The following is a 15106-nucleotide window of genomic DNA, read 5'->3' as shown; positions in this document are numbered from 1 at the left end:
CGCGCGGGCCGGGCCGGGGATGGAGCCGCAGCCGGAGCAGCCGCAGCCGGAACCGCGGCGTGGAGCAGCCTGAGACGCGGGCGGCGCGCGGGACCGGGGGGAGGGCGGGCCGAGGGGAGGGTCCTGCGGGCCGGGGGGGCGGGCGCGGCGCGCCCCCTCCCTGGCGCGCTCGCTCCCTCCCCCGCGCGCCCTCCCTCGCCGCCTCCTCCCGCCGCCTGCGGCCCCCCCTCGCCGGGGACCGAGCGCGCTCGCTCCGGCGCCGGCCTCGCCTCCTCGCAGCAGCGCCATGGTACGTCGCCGCACCCACTTTCGTTTTCGCCCGGGGACTTTTTGGGGTGGTGCGTGGGCTCCGGGCGAAAGTTGCAAGGTCTGGGGGTGGCAGGGGGCGGGGGCCGCCCGGAGGAGGGGCTCGAGGCGTGGACCCCAACTCGCCCATCGCCTCGGGACCCCTACCCACGATCCCCCCACCCCGGCAGGGGGCGGAGCTGGCGCGCGGGGCGCAGCGGGAGACCCCAAGTGGGGGGCCCTTCGCGGGTACCTCGGAGTTGGCGGGGAGGGCGGGGCTCCCCGGAGAAGGCCCCCCCACCCCAGCCCGGGCCCCCGCCCCCTCTCCGGCCAGACCTCAGGCGAGAGGGCGCGGCCCTGGGCGCACGACCCCCGAGTGTGCAGCTCGTGGGGGACCCGAGCCAGGGAGGGGGCGCACGGCGAGGCGGCGCGGGGCGGGGGTCACAGCGGCCCCCGCGGGGTGCCCCGGCCCGGGCAAGCGCAGCGCGCCAGCTAGCGGAAAATGGCCGCTGCGGAGAGGGGCGGAGAGCGCGCCGCGGCCGCCGCCGGGCGCCTTGAACTTGGAGCCGGGCGGGCGGCCGCTCTCGGCGCCGCGCAGGAGCAGCCGCCCCGCCTGCCCTCGCACCGCCCCCACCCGGTACTTCCGCAGACCCCGGCCCTTAAACCGCACGCGCTGCGGGCTCTCCAGCTGGGAGGGATCCCCGGGTCTCGGCCAGGCGCGCCCCAGGCCCGGGAGCGGCGGCAGTGGCTGCACTTGGGGTTCCGGTGTCCGGTCGGCTGGCGTCAGGGTCGTGCGCTTCTTGAGGGGCGCGTGGGGGCCCCTGCGCTCCGGAACGGGCCGGCGCTGGCGTCTGGGGGAGCATGCAGGGCGCGCGCGGCGGGGTGGTCGCGTACCTGCCGTGGGGCCGCGGGTCCCGGCGCGCCGGCTCGTCCGCTTTCTGTGTCCGCGTGTGTCTGCACATACACGTGCTGCCGTGTGTTGTGTTGTGAGCACGGTCCGCATTGTGCGGCTGCGGGACACTCCTGTGTCTCTGAATAACTCGGCGACTGTGCCGCGCGTCCCTGCGGGGCGGTGTTGTGAAACTGTGGCTGCGCTGCGTGTCCGCGGGGCCGCGTGTCCCTGGGTGACTGTGGGGTGTCCCCGTGTGGGTGTGTGGCGCCGTGTGGGGGGTCGCCCGCGAGCAGGGAACTGTCGAGTGTCCCAGGGGAGAGCTGGGGGCTGCTCGCTGTGTGCGAGTGACTGGCCCTGACCGTCCCGGGGAGGGGTCTGCCTCTCACTCCCAGCCTGGCCTCCCCCAGTTCCTTTTTTTCCTGTAACTGGGGGCTGCCTGGTCGGCGGGGGAGAGCGGGGAGAGCGCTCCCTCCACCTTTTAAAACCTCTGTCCCTTTATGTCCCCCCTCCTTCCTGTCCACTTCCCCCAGCCTTCAGGCCCCCCATCCGCGTGGCGTCGCCGAGGGGGTCCTGGCTGGAGGTTCAGGCGCGAGGTGGCGCCGGGACGCGATCACTTGCCGCGCAGACATCGCTCGCCAGGGGTTGCGCTTGCGCGGGGACCTGTCCCGAGTGGGGCGGGTTGGCGGGGGTTCCCCCCTCCCTGAGCGGCTGTGGAAGTCCGGAGGGGTAGGTGGTTACAGAAGTGCAGGGACTAGGACGGGCCCCGGGGTGTGGCTAAGGAGACCCCTCTTATTCCGTGCTGGGGAGAGCCCAGGGGCGCGCAGTCCCGCCTCCAGCGCTTGCCCCCAGTAGACCAGAGGCCACAGGCACAGAGAGTTGTTTTCTCACCTCCAGGGGAATCCCCGCCGCTCCCCACCCCCACCCCACCCCCCCCGTGCGTTTGATATGATTTTCTAAATATAAAAACCCCAAGGCCAGGCTGGGCTCTCTCGCTTTCTTCCTGATATCCCGTTATGGGGGGCTATTTGGGATTTCAAGAGAGAGAGAAAACCAGGCTCACTGTGACACAGAGACCTCCCCACACAACACTCAAGGTCACGCTCGGGTTGTCACCATCCCCCACACCCACTCCCAGCCTCAGACTCACCACACTCTCCCTCTGCTCTCCTGGACGGTGGGGCGCCCTGGCCTTCAGCAAACGCCATTCCCCTCAGTCCCTATTTTCGATCTGTACTCAGCGGGACACGTGCATGCAGTCATAATTACGCACGCACACACCCACGATGCTCTCAAGGTGCCTGGGTCTGCGTGACTCTGCACACACAACCACACACAGACTCACATGGACACACAGGCCTGTGTAGAGACAGATGCCACACAGACAGGAGTGCACAGACACACACATAGACAAACGCACTCACGGACACAACACCGCACTTGGAGGTGGGGGAGACACCCTCCTCCCCTTCGCTATCCCCACCTTGTTTCTGCAAGGCCAAGAACCCAGGCACTGCGGAGCTGGTGCGGGAGGAGCAGGGAGGTGGCGTGTTTTGTGTCCTTGTGATGGTTCGTATGTGACTCTGCGTGTGCCTGCGTGGGAATATGAGGGTTCCAGTTTGTGTGTGTGTGCAGGAGTGTGTGGTTCCGTGTGGAGTGTGAGTGTGTGATTTCGGATGAGTGTCCACATGTTTGTGGTTGTGTCTGCACCTGTGTGGGGGCAGCCCGCTTGTAAAGAAGCATCCTGTGGGGAGTTGGGAGGGTGTTGCGTTTGTGGCTGTGTGTGTGCCATGTGTGGGTCTGTGTGCTTATGTGTGTCTCTGCTCGCCCCTCTTTGAGGCGGTCTTTGAGGTCAGGTGTGGGGAAGGCTGTGATGTAAGGGTCTGTTTTTGGGCGAGTCTGTGCGCGCGTGTGTAGCTGGGTGTGTGGCGTGGGGTCTGTGTCTGCAGCTGTTTGAGTCTGCATGATGTGTGTCTGTGTGTCTGTGGGTTGTAGTGTGTGGTATATGTCTCTGGTGTGTTTGTCTTTTATCTATACCAGCCTCAATGGCCTATTAACTTGGCCTCACTTGACCTTAACGGCTCTTCCTACAGCCTCAGTTTCTCATCTGTAAAATGGGACCACATGGGAGTCTTGCAAGGTTCATGGGGAGCTGGCATTGTGAGCCCCTGGCTGAGCAGGAGCGGGCAGGGGCGGGGTGGAGGGAGAGCAGACTGCACTGCTGCATAATCATTTGCCTGCAAGATTGTGTCCTTTATTCTCTGGGTGTGGTGGCTGTGGGGTTAGCCTGGGGACTGGGGGGGTTCCTATCTACCCTGCCTCAGCTGCTCTGTGAATTGCATTCAACTTTTTAAAAGTTCACTTTTAATTACTGAAGCCATTAGTGATCGCATGAAGAAGATACAGATGTTTGCAGAGGAAGAAAATGAAACCTTTCTCATCACCCCCGTTCCTGGGTGGAACCCCACTGCACAGTGTTACCTTCTAGTGAAATATACACATTTTTAAAAATTGTTAACAAATATTTGATATTTTCTCACACATCTTTTTTTTTTTTTTTTTTTTTGAGACGGAGTTTCGCTCTTGTTGCCCAGGCTGGAGTTCAGTGGCGCCATCTCGGCTCATCGCAACCGCCGCCTCCCGGGTTCAAGCGATTCTCCTGCCTCAGCCTCCTGAGTAGCTGGGATTACAGGCATGCACCACCATGCCCAGCTAATTTGTTTTTTTGTTTCTTTTTCTTTTTTTTTTTTTTTTTAGTAGAGGCGGAGTTTCTCCTTGTTAGTCAGGCTGGTCTTGAACTCCCTAACTCAGGTGATCTGCCTGCCTCAGCTTCCCAAAGTGCTGAGATTACAGGCGTGAGCCACTGTGCCCGGCCGAGAAGTACACATTCTCATAGAGGACACGTGTGTATTTGTATATTTCCATAAAGGATGTACTTGTGGAAATATCTGTCTATTTCCATGAAGAAGATATATATATATATTGAGAGTGGAGGGGAAAAGAGAGAGTCTCGCTCTGTCGCCCAGGCTGGATCCTGGCTCACTGCAACCTCCGCCTCCCAGGTTCAAGTGATTCTCCAGCCTCACCCTCCTGAGTAGCTAAGATTGCAGGTACCCACCATGATGCCCGGATAGTTTTTGTATTTTTCGTAGAGACAAGGTTTCACCATGTTGACCAGGCTAGTTTTGAACCCCTAACCTCAAGTGATCCACCTGCCTCGGCCTCCCAAAGTGCTGGGATTACAGGCGTGAGCCACCACACCTGGCCATGGATACTGTGTATATTTTTATAAATACATGTGTAGCCTTTAAAACCCGAAATGAGATCTGGAGTTTCCTTACTGGGTCTGCAGCAGTGAGTGGGGTCTCACCTGGGGGTGATTTTGCCTTAGGGGACACTTAGCCATGTCTAAGGCCATTTGTGGTTCTCATGACTGGGGGGTACTCCTGGCATGGAGAGGGTGCAGGCCAGGGACACTACTCAGCACCCTGCAGTGCCCAGGGCAGCTCCAACCCAGAGAGCGGGATCCAGCCCAAATGTCCACAGTGCCAAGCGGGAGACCCTGGTCTACAGCTTCCTGCCCGCCCCCCCCAACTTATCTCTTGGGGACATCACCAGTTGGGAGCTGCTGGTTGTATTCAGCTGCACAGTATTCTGGCCTGTGCTGAGATTACTAAACTGGTCCCCCACAGGTGGACATGGCTGCTTCCAAATTGTGGGCATCGGTGTTCTAGGTGGCAGTCAACACTTCTGTGCTCTTGTATCTGTTACAGTTACAGAGATGCCGAAGAGTGAATTAACTGTAGAGAGAGTGCTTTTTTTTTTTTTTTTTTTTAAAACAAATGAGCCAGATTGTGCTGGAAAGTGCCAGGAGCTAAATCATGCACCCATCTTCCAGGCCCTCCACTCACAGGTCCAAATCCACCAATTGCTTTTTAAAGAAACTAGTGTGGCCGGGTGCAGTGGCTCACGCCTGTCATCGCAGCACTTTGGGAGGCCGAAATACACACCCGCCTCTACTGGTTGAGACCAGCCTGCCCAACACAGAGAAACCCCATCTCTACTAAAAATACAAAATTAGCCGGACGTGGTGGTGCATGCCTGTAATCCCAGCTACTTGGGAGGCTGAGGCAGGAGAATCGCTTGAACCCGGGAGGCGGAGGTTGCGGTGAGCCGAGATCGCACCATCACACTCTAGCCTGGGCAATAAGAGTGAAACTCTGTCTTAAAAAAAAAAAAAAAAAAAAAAAAAAAAAAAAAAAAAAGCAAGAAACTAGTATGTATGATTCCCTGCTGTAATCACGGGCGGGTATTTGCTGACTTGCCTACAACCGAGCTGGCGTGGTCCCATTTCACGGAAGGGAAAGGCGAGGTGCAGAGAGAGGAAGCTACTGGCTGGAGATGACATAGACCCAAGATGTCTAGACCCAAACCTGCACTGCAGTTGACCTGCTGCATGCATTTAGGGGACCAGTTGTGTGCGCTGCGGGGGACCTTCCCACCCAAACCGGGATGTAGGCTGCCGCTCGTACATTGCAAAAGCTTCTTCCAGCAGCCACCATCACCAATAATATTAACACACCCTACGCACACGCTGTCTAAAGACTCCGGCCTGGCTGGGCGCGGTGGCTCATGTCTGTAATCCCAGCACTTTGAGAGGCATAGGCGGGAGGATCACACGAGGTCAGGAGTTCGAGACCAGCCTGACCAACATGGTGAAATCCCGTCTCTACTAAAAATACAAAAATTAGCCGGCTGTGGTGCCATGCGCCTGTAATCCCAGCTACTCGGGAGTCTGAGGCAGGAGAATTGCTTGACCCCAGGAGGTAGAGGTTGCGATGAGCTGAGAGTGAGCCACTGCACTCTAGCCTGGGTGACAAAGCGAGACTCCATCTCAGAAAAAAAAAAAAATTCCAACCTTCCCCACCTTCCAACACGCGTCCTGCTGCCATAGCCATTTTAGAGATAAGGAAACCTAGGTTCCAGGTCGGGCAGTCTGTGCTCTCTAAACTTCACCTTCCAAAGGAGTCTAAGCTGTCGGGTGAACGTTGCAGGCAGGGTGGGCTGTGCCGGGGAGGGAGGGTGGGAGGCATGGGGTCTGGAAGTCCAGGAGGCTTGTCTGAAGTCAATTGCAACTTTTTTTTTTTTTTTTTTGGAGACGCAGTCTTGCTCTGTCACCCAGACTGGAGTGCAATGGTGCAGTCTCGGCTCCCTGCAACCTCCGCCTCCTGGGTTCAAGCGATCCTCCTGCCTCAGCCTCCTGAGTAGTTGGGATTACAGGCACCCACCACCACGCCCGGCTAATTTTTGTATTTTTAGTAGAGACAGGGTTTCACCATGTTGGTTAGGCTGGTCTCAAACTCCTGACTTCGTGATCCGCCCGCCTTGACCTCCCAAAGTGCTGGGATTACAGGCATGAGCCACCGCGCCTAGCCTCAACTGCAACTTTTAAATGTCTGTGAATTTTAGATTTTACCCTATACATGCCCCTAGCGTGTTTTAATAAAATAATTGCTTTATGTTATATTGGTATGTGGATTCCGAGATACTCGTCTCACCATTTATCCTGAGGGCTTAAATACTCCCTACACCTTCATAATGGGTTTAACACACACACACACACACACACACACACACACACACACACACACATATTTACGGAGCGTTGGTGATGTGCTAAGCACTGTTTGAATAATGTCACTGTCATGCAGAGAGGAGCCTGTGCGGTCCCAGCGAACCTACCCTCTGGGCATTCTGCTACTTCTTAGTCTACCTGTCAGGCCCTGGGCAAGTGTTGCGTTCTCTGGGTCTCAGTTTCCTCTCTCGTAATGCCCGAGGATAATGGGTGCTTGTATCTCTGCCTCGGCTTGGTGAGAAAGTATCATTTGTCCTTGGGAAGCTCAGAGAGATGAGGCGAAATGGCCAAGCTTTCTAAGAATGTGTCTTAGTGGACATTTGGCTGAAGGTCAGGGCTCTGCCAGGGTCACTGTCCTTATGCCCAGCAATGCCACAGGATGGGCCCCTTTAAGCCACTTTATAGGGGAGAACCCTTGGGGTGGGAATGAGACTCCGCAGCCTCTGAGCGAGACTGGGAGGGTTCAGGCAGTGAACTGGGGAGGGTTGGGGCCCTGTCACCAGATGCCCTGGGGGCTCAGACGGAAGCAGGCCAGGTCTCCGCCCTGTTATTCTAGAGGGAGAACAGAATGTGGGCTCTGGGGCCAGATAGCCTGGCTCCAAGCCACGCTCGCCATACCTCAGTCTCGAGATCTGGGAAATGGGCGCACCTCTGAGGCAGGTGGAAATTGCTGGACATCCGGGGGAGGCTGCAGGGGTTTATCTGGCCAGCTGGAGATCTGCACGCGGTCCTCCTGGGGGGTTGGAGAGACACTCGGGCGAGGGCACCCCACCCCTGCCCCGTGCGCTGCGTGAAGAGAGCAAACTCTGGAGCCTCCCGTGTTAACCTGCACACAAACCCCTCTGGCTGGGAACCGCAGCCCCTGCGCGGCTCTGGGAGGAGAAGGGAGAGAGGGTGCCCTGGGCAGGCCCACCGTGCACCCCGGGTCGTACATCTTTAAGGGGAAAGAGGCGCGCTGGCTGGCCTCTGCGCACGTCACTTCTTCATTCCTTCCCTCCCCCCTGGCTCGTTCCTCCAACTTCCCGGCCAGCTCGGGGGTGATGGGGGGGCGGGAAGGGGGGGCTTAAAAATCCACCTCTGGCCCCTTAATGTCCAGAAACAGCCCAGGTCCCCACCCCCACCCCCGTCTCCGCTTGATCCGAGTGGGGTTCTGCATTCCGGGGGTCCCGGTCTGGTGCCCCAGGGCGCTGCGTAAATACGGGAGGGGGGGTCTCCTGAGACATGGGGTGGGGGGAGGCTTTCCTTTCTCGCTCGCGCCCTTTTTTTCCCTCGTTTCTTTGAAAGTTGGGTGTTGAGAAGTGGGAGGTTCGGGGTGGGAGGGGAGACATGGGGGAGGGTGTCAGAGGGTGGAGAGACACAGAGACAGACAGAGACGGGGAGAGAGGAAGAGAGAGACGGAGAGAGGGAGACGGAGGGAGAGAGGGACGGAGAGCGAGGCGGGCGAGCGGGAGGGAGGCGGAGGGAGACCGAGGGAGGAGGCGGCGAGGAGAGCGCGCCGGCCGCGGGGGGGGGGCGGGGGGGTGGTTTGGAAAAATGACTCAGTAAGTTCAGCGCGCCCGCTCCGGCCGGCCCTGCGCCTCCCGCCGCGCCCGGGATGTATTCGTCCCCGCTCTGCCTCACCCAGGTACGGTCCTCGCCCGCGCCCCCGCGCCCCCCGCATCCCGGCCCCGGAGTTTTGAAGCCGGATGAGGCGGGACGAAAAAGGCGCGCGTCCCTCCCGCCATCCTTGCCCGGGATGCCCCCCGCGCGCCCCGAGGGCTGGGGTCCGGTGGGGGATGGGTCGGGCCGGGGACCCCCCCACACACATACACCCCCACCTACCCCGGACCCCCTACGCGGGACTCCCGCCCTGCCCCCCACCCCCGACTCTCGGGACCTCTCCCGGATGTGGGGGCTCGGTCTGCAGATTTGCACCCTCCCCTACTCCGACGCACCCCCCCCAACGCTCGAACGGGTCGGGGTGGGGGCTGGCCCCCCTCCAGCAAGGGCTCTGCGGGAAACCTCTCCCCCGTCTGCCTCTGAGAGGAGTCTAGGGAGTCTGGCTGGACCCTGGGCCTCCCCAGCTGGCGGGACGGGGACCCCTCCTGTGCTTCCCCCATCTCCCCACACCAAGGCTGTGCGGCCGCCCAGGCCCTCGGCCGCCTTTCCCCCGTTATTGGCCCACGTGTGCGTGGAGGGGGAGGGGGCACGAGAAGTTGGAGGCCCGGGAGGGGGAAGGGTGCTCAGGCGGCCCGGCTCGGTGCCCCCCCACCCAGCTTCCCCCCACCCAGCACCGTCCTGGCATTTTCGCCGCATCGATTCTGGATTCTGGAGCCGCCGCCGCGGGGAGGAGCGGGAGGCCCGCGCTCCGGGTCTGGCCCGGGCACTGCGGCGGACGCCCTCGCCAGCCCGGCACCTGCCCCTGCCCCCTCCCCCTCCCGTAGCCTCTCACCCCTGGCCGCGCTCCCAGACCGCCCCGGGGCGAGCCTTGTGCAATGGCCGAGGGGGTGTGTGGGGGTGTGTGGGGAGGGGGCGGCGCCCCCGGGGACTCCTTCCAGCCCCAGACTCCCCGGGGACCCCCAAGGTCTCCAGGTTCCGTTTCCTAGACCGCCGCTTTCCTCGTGACGCTATGTGTCTTTAGTCTGGAGAGGTTCTGGCCTCAGTTTCCCCTGAGGTGATGTGCAGCTAAGGCCGGTTCTGGAGAGAGGGGCGGTGTGGCGGGCACACTGTACAGTGAGGGCATGTGGGGGGTGCGATTCCAGTGAGGGCCAGGCCGTCTTCAGGAGCACTTAGTGGGGAGTTTGTGAGAGCCTGGCGTCCGCCCCAGGGAATGGTGCAGCCAGGGACCCCCCACCCCAGGCATGGTCCTTGGTAGGGTCTTTCTCATCGGCCCCCTGGACCTGACAGGGAATGCAGGGGCTGGTGCTGAGGGGGTCTGAGGCCGTCCTACCTATGATCCCCTGAGTGACCTTGGTAAGTCCCTGTCCCTCTCCCAGCCTCAGTTTCCCTTTCTGAGCAGCTTTGGGGAGGGGTTCCTGAAGAAGGCATCTCTCTGAAGCTCTCCAAGAACACCTAGGGTTGGAGTAGACATGCTGTGTGACCTTGGGCAGACTTTGAAGTCTCTGGGCTTATGGGGGGGATGGAGGTGCCACCGCTCTGTCCTGGACAGCTGGAAGGAGCCACTCGGGAGGGCTGAGCGGGGAGACGCTGTTCCAGGCTGGGGAGGTTGGAAGGCTGCCTGTGCACCCTGGAATTCCCCCGTCAGGGCTGCTTGGGAGCCGGCTTCCCTCCTGCTCGCTGGGGTGGGTTGCGGGTAATGAGAACCCCAGTCCCGGCTTTGCCTCAGAGAACTGCTAACTCGGCCTGTTTCTGCAGGAACAGCGCAAGGACCCGCCACAGTGGAGCGCTCTCTGTGGAAACTGGAAAACGGAGAGGCTCAAAACTATCCAGGGTGGCCGCATGCAAGAGACAGAGACGGGACGACAGAGACAGGCAGAGAGACAGAGGCAGGCAGAGAGACAGACACAGACAGAGAGACAGAGACAGGGAGACAGAGACAGGCAGAGAGACAGAGGCGGGCAGAGAGACAGAGGCAGGGAGCGCCCAGGCTGGGGTGGGGACAGCAAGTCCCAAGTGCAGGGCTCCCTCCCCCTCTGCAGTTCTCCTTTCTGCCCTTCCCTCCACCCAGCCCTGGAGCGGAGCTGGGACCCCCTGTCGGGTTTCTCTTCAGCCTGAATCTAATCCCTACTGCTCCTCCAAGGCCCTGCCTGGTCTGGGGTAGGGGCGGGCTGGGGGACTCAGGAGGACCTCGAGTGCCCTGTGCCAAAGCTTCACACCCAGGTCCTGACCTCCTGACTCAGTTTCCCGAATCACGTACCCTCAGTTTCTCTCACCTTGGTCTCTTTTTGTCTGTCTTTATCTCGTTCTTTCTCTGTCTCTGACTCTCTGCGGGTCCCTGTTTCTCCCTGTCTCTCCGTCTCTGTCTCTCCCCGCCCCGTCTCTGTTTCGCTCCCAGTCACTGATGGTCTGTCTCTCTCCTGTCTCTCTGATGGCTCCGTGTCTCCCTCTGTCTCTGTCTCTTCATTTCTGTCTCACCATCCCTTTCTCCTCTGTCTCTGCCTCCCTTTGCTCTCTGTGTGTCTCTCCAGTATGTCTCTGGCTCTTCATCTCTGTGTCTCCGTCCCTTTCCCCGTGTCTCTGCATGTCTCCCTAGCCCCCCTCTCCCTGTCTCTCTCTGTCTCTGGGCCTCCCTCTCCCCCCTTTTCCCAGCTAATTTTACAACCTGAGCCCAAACGAAAATAGCTCCCTTTTAGCTGATCCGACCCGGATCCTTCCCGGGAGCCGAGGCTGGTGGGGGTTGGGGGGTGGGGGGCGCCTCAGTGCCAGCCCGCTCCGTGCCACCCAGGCCCTGCCCGCCAAGGGGGGAGCGGGTGCTGGCGGCCCTGGGGCATTCTGGGAGCCCCGGGCCAGGCTCAGCGGTGACTCAAGCGCTTTTTCACTTTTACTCTTAAGAGGAACTGTCCATAAATCCTGCCGGCGGGAAGGCCGGCCTCCCTGCGCCTGCTCTGGGCCTCCCTCCCTGCCTCCCTCCCGCCGGCGCCGCCGCCACGTTACTTATTCCGGGTTTGGGGCCAAGTCCTTCTTGGCTGCTGTGGCGCAGAGGATTCCCTGGGCCACCTCCGCCCCGCCACCCGGTCCCTCCCTCATTCATTCATTCGGTCCTTCATTCCCTCATCCCATGCCCTCTCAGAGCAGAACGCCCTTTGCTGCCGTTTCTCCAGCAGGGAAACTGAGGCTGGGAGAGGCTGTCCTCCCACCCCAGACCCCCGGCCTGTGTCGGATTTTCTCGATCTTCCTGAAGCATCTCCTGGGCCCCAGGATAGGTGGGAGTGGTTGAGGCGGCAGGACCCAGGCCCGCTGTGGGTTCTTAGAGGGTGCCTGGGGGGGTGCCTGCCAGGAGCAGGGGCCTGGGAGAGGGGTTAAGACTCACAGAGGGTCAGGGCCTGCCCGGGGCTGGCAGAGCTGGGGCTCAGGCCATTTTCCATCTGGTGGCTTGGCCAGGCCTGGCCAGGTGGGCCCCACCGCGGCCCGATGGCCTCTGATTCACTGTCCACCGGGTGCCACCCCTCTCCCGGGTTCTGTCCCTCTCGGTCTCTCTGTGCATCCCTCTCGGGTTCTCCCCCTCCCCTCTCTGCGGCGGAGGTGTCTCTGCGCCAGGGCCCCGTGTAAATCAGCAACGCTGGGATTCCGGCACAGTCAGCATTCTGGCTCCTCCCTCCCTCCCTCCCTCCCTCCCTCCCTCTCTCTCTCTCTCTCTCTTCTCCTCTCTCCCCCTCTCTCCTTCTCCCCCTTTCTTCCCTCTCTCCCTGTCTCCTCCCTCTCTCTCCCTGTCTCCTCCCTCTCTCTGCCCCTCTTCTTCTTTCTCTCTGGGTCTCTCTGAGCTGGCCTCTCTCCCTGGTTCACACCGAATGGGTGGGAAGCGCTGCCTGGGCCTCTGCCCTGCCCTCCCGCCACGGCCCACCCCCCACTCTCCGACCTGTGTCCACACCCACCTCACCTGGGCTGCCATGGCCTGGCCAGGACGCATCCATGACCACACGCAGGGCGCACGCGCGTGCACACTCCCTGACACCCACACGGATGGGGACACAGCCCTGCCCTGCCTCGCATCTGCCCTGCCGGGGGTCACCAACGCAGAGATCTAGAGCGCCCCTCGGATCTGCCGGAAAAATCCTGCTCAGGAGGCGCCAAACCCAGTATAGGACCTGGTATACAGTAGGTGCCAGATAAGTGCTGCTGTGCTTGTGATGGCCGCTAAACAATGTTCCTCTTCCCTGACTCTGGGCAGGTGACCTGCCCCCACCCCTCGCCCCAACCCCAGACCGTTTCTCGCGCTGAAATGAAGTCAACCGAAACCCCCACTTCCTCAGGGCTCCCTGCAGGTTCAGGGAGACAGGATATTTCTGCGGTGCACAGAGCAGGGCGCGGTACTCAGCAGGTGCCCAATAAATACCAGTTGCACGAATGAATGAATTCTTTTGGCCGAGAAGCGGGGACTCTGATCTTCCGGAGCCTCTGCCTCTCCCCCAGGAAGCAGAGTAGAATAAGAAGCACAATGGCACTTTCCTCAGAGCGATCGCCTGGTATATAGTAGGTGCCAAATAAGTGCTGCTGTGCTTGTCATTGTTGCTAAGTCAGTCATTGCAGTAAACATCCCGGAGGCATTTTCCAGCTTCCCTCCCCTCGTTCTGTCTGTATTTGCGCAGCGCAGGCCGGGCTTTGCGCTGGGTGACAAGGACAGTAGTGACCTTGAAAGACCCAGGCTCGGAGGACCCCTCTCTGCGGTGCCATTTCTGTTAGTCCTTTTTACTTTTCTTTTCTCTTTCTTTTTTTTTTTTTTTGAGATGGAGTCTCACTTTGACGCCCAGGCTGGAGTGCAATGGCACGATCTCGGCTCACCGCAACCTCCGCCTCTCGGGTTCAAGCGATTCTCCTGCCTCAGCCTCCCGAGTAGCTGGGATTACAGGCGCGCGCCACCACACCCAGCTACTTTTTGTCTTTTTAGTAGAGATGGGGTTTCACCATGTTAGTCAGGCCGGTCTTGAACTCCCGACCTCAGGTGATCTGCCTGCCTCGACCTCCCACAGAGTTCTGGGATCACAGGCGTGAGCCACTGCGCCCAGTCCACATTTCGCAGTACGCTCGATAGCTCAGCAAACGCTCAGCCTCTGAGAGGGGCTGCCTTTCTCAGTCACCTTCTGGCCCCTCTGGCTCAGTCCTCATTGTCCTCCCGGAACATCAAGGCACAGAGGGAAGAAGGGGACCCAGGGTTCATTTTGCTGACTCACTACCTTGGTGAGGAGTTTGAACCCTGTGGACTCAGTTTCCCCAGATTCCTCACTGTGGCCCACAAGACCCTCCCAGCTTGTCCTCATCCCCTCCCCAACCCTCCCCTCCTCTCTCTCTCTCCCTTGCTCACCCTGCTCCAGCCACACGGGTGTCCTCGCTGCTCCTCTGACACGCCAGGCGTGGTCCTGCCCCAGGCCCTTTGCACATCCCATTCCTCCATCAGAAAAGCTGCTGGCCTGGAGTGCCGTCTCTCAGGACTTTGTTCAGGTGTCTCCTCCTGCAAGAGGCCTTCCTGGACCACCCCAAGCTAAAAAACACCCCGCTCCCTCCCCGAGATTCTCTGGTCCCTCAAACTCCTTTAAATTTCTTCAGAGCACTTTGCCCAACTTGACGTTTTATGTCATATTCTAATGATTTTCACCAGCCATCCCTGCCCCAGCTCTGGATCAGGTGAGGGCCCAGCCCAGGTCCCTGCCAGTCCTCGTGGCCGTGCATGGGGCTGGTATGCAGCAGGCACTCACTAAACGTTTGTTGAACCACAGAATGAGTCCTTCCCTCTCTGGGAGCCGTTCACATGTCCACAGGCCGTGATGCTCAGAGCCGGGGTAAGCGTCGGCCCAAGGTTAGAGCCTGGTGCTGGTGCTGGATGAGCCTGGGATTGTCCGTGTGACCGTGGACAAGTCATCCGGCCTGGAGAAGAGGGCATTAGAACTCAGGGCTTTGAAGGGTGCATAGGGATTTGGGGTAAGTGCAAAGGAGGTGATGAGGTAGATTCTCATGAAGGACTGTTGACGCACTTTCACCTGGATGGCTTTTGGTTTGGAAATTGGAGTTTCACGGCCTAGTTTGCTGCCCTGGACTTTCAGGCGGTGGCGGGGGGTGGGGAGTGAGGGGCAGAGCCCGGTGGACGGCACGGTCGTTCAGCAGGGGCTTGGGCCCAGATGTCTCTCTCCCAGCTGCTGCTGCTCTCTTCCGCCAGGAAGTCACAGTGGGCTAAGCTGGGGTTTCCAGGAGAGACCTGGCCTTGACCCCTTCTCCTCACCACCTTGCAACAAACAAAGTCACCAGGGCGAGGAACCAGCTGCCCTCTCCCCACCAGGCTGCGATATCCCTTTCTGCCCATTGTAACAGAATGAGAGACTGAGGTCTGTCCTAGGTGATTTGTTTCCTGGCCATTCAGAAGGTGAAAATGGACACTACTGTCACCCAGTCACCTTCTCTGAGAGTGGGTGCCTCAGCCCTCGGCCTCAGGATTGGAGATGGGGAGGTGATAGAACTGGATGGTCCTGGCTAGATCTGGGAAACCCTCGGGGAGAGGAGGAAAAGCTGCTTGAAGGAGGGGGACACTGGAGATAGGGCATTGAGGGATGTGTAGGAGTTTGAAAGGATTTTCAGTATCTAGCTTGCCTTGACTATCTCTTTTGCCAGTTGGGCCTCTGAGGGCAGTGGGAGGTCCTGGGGAAGAGGCC

The 15106-nt window shown here is 60.1% G+C and overlaps 1 protein-coding gene across 5 annotated transcripts in view; it reads left to right on the top strand.

The window, feature by feature from the left end:
• The first annotated feature begins 244 nt into the window (after positions 1-244).
• Positions 245-15106, top strand: part of NFIC (nuclear factor I C) — a 100583-nt gene continuing 85721 nt past the window's right edge. For 3 of the 5 annotated variants that reach the window (XM_064382097.1, XM_064382101.1, XM_064382102.1), the window contains exon 1: positions 8358-8433. In XM_064382097.1, the coding sequence (XP_064238167.1) occupies positions 8404-8433 (30 nt within the window). In that variant the 5' untranslated portion in view covers positions 8358-8403. Of the gene's footprint in view, positions 290-8357; positions 8434-14212; positions 14243-15106 lie in introns of those variants that run through there. The other 2 variants (XM_064382099.1, XM_064382098.1) reach the window with 2 other exon arrangements.

Source organism: Aotus nancymaae, unplaced genomic scaffold (genome assembly GCF_030222135.1).
Source record: "Aotus nancymaae isolate 86718 unplaced genomic scaffold, 86718_ANA_hifiasm-v0.15.2.pri h1tg000028l, whole genome shotgun sequence".
Taxonomy (NCBI): domain Eukaryota; kingdom Metazoa; phylum Chordata; class Mammalia; order Primates; family Aotidae; genus Aotus; species Aotus nancymaae.
This window is presented reverse-complemented; position numbering and strand designations above follow the sequence as displayed.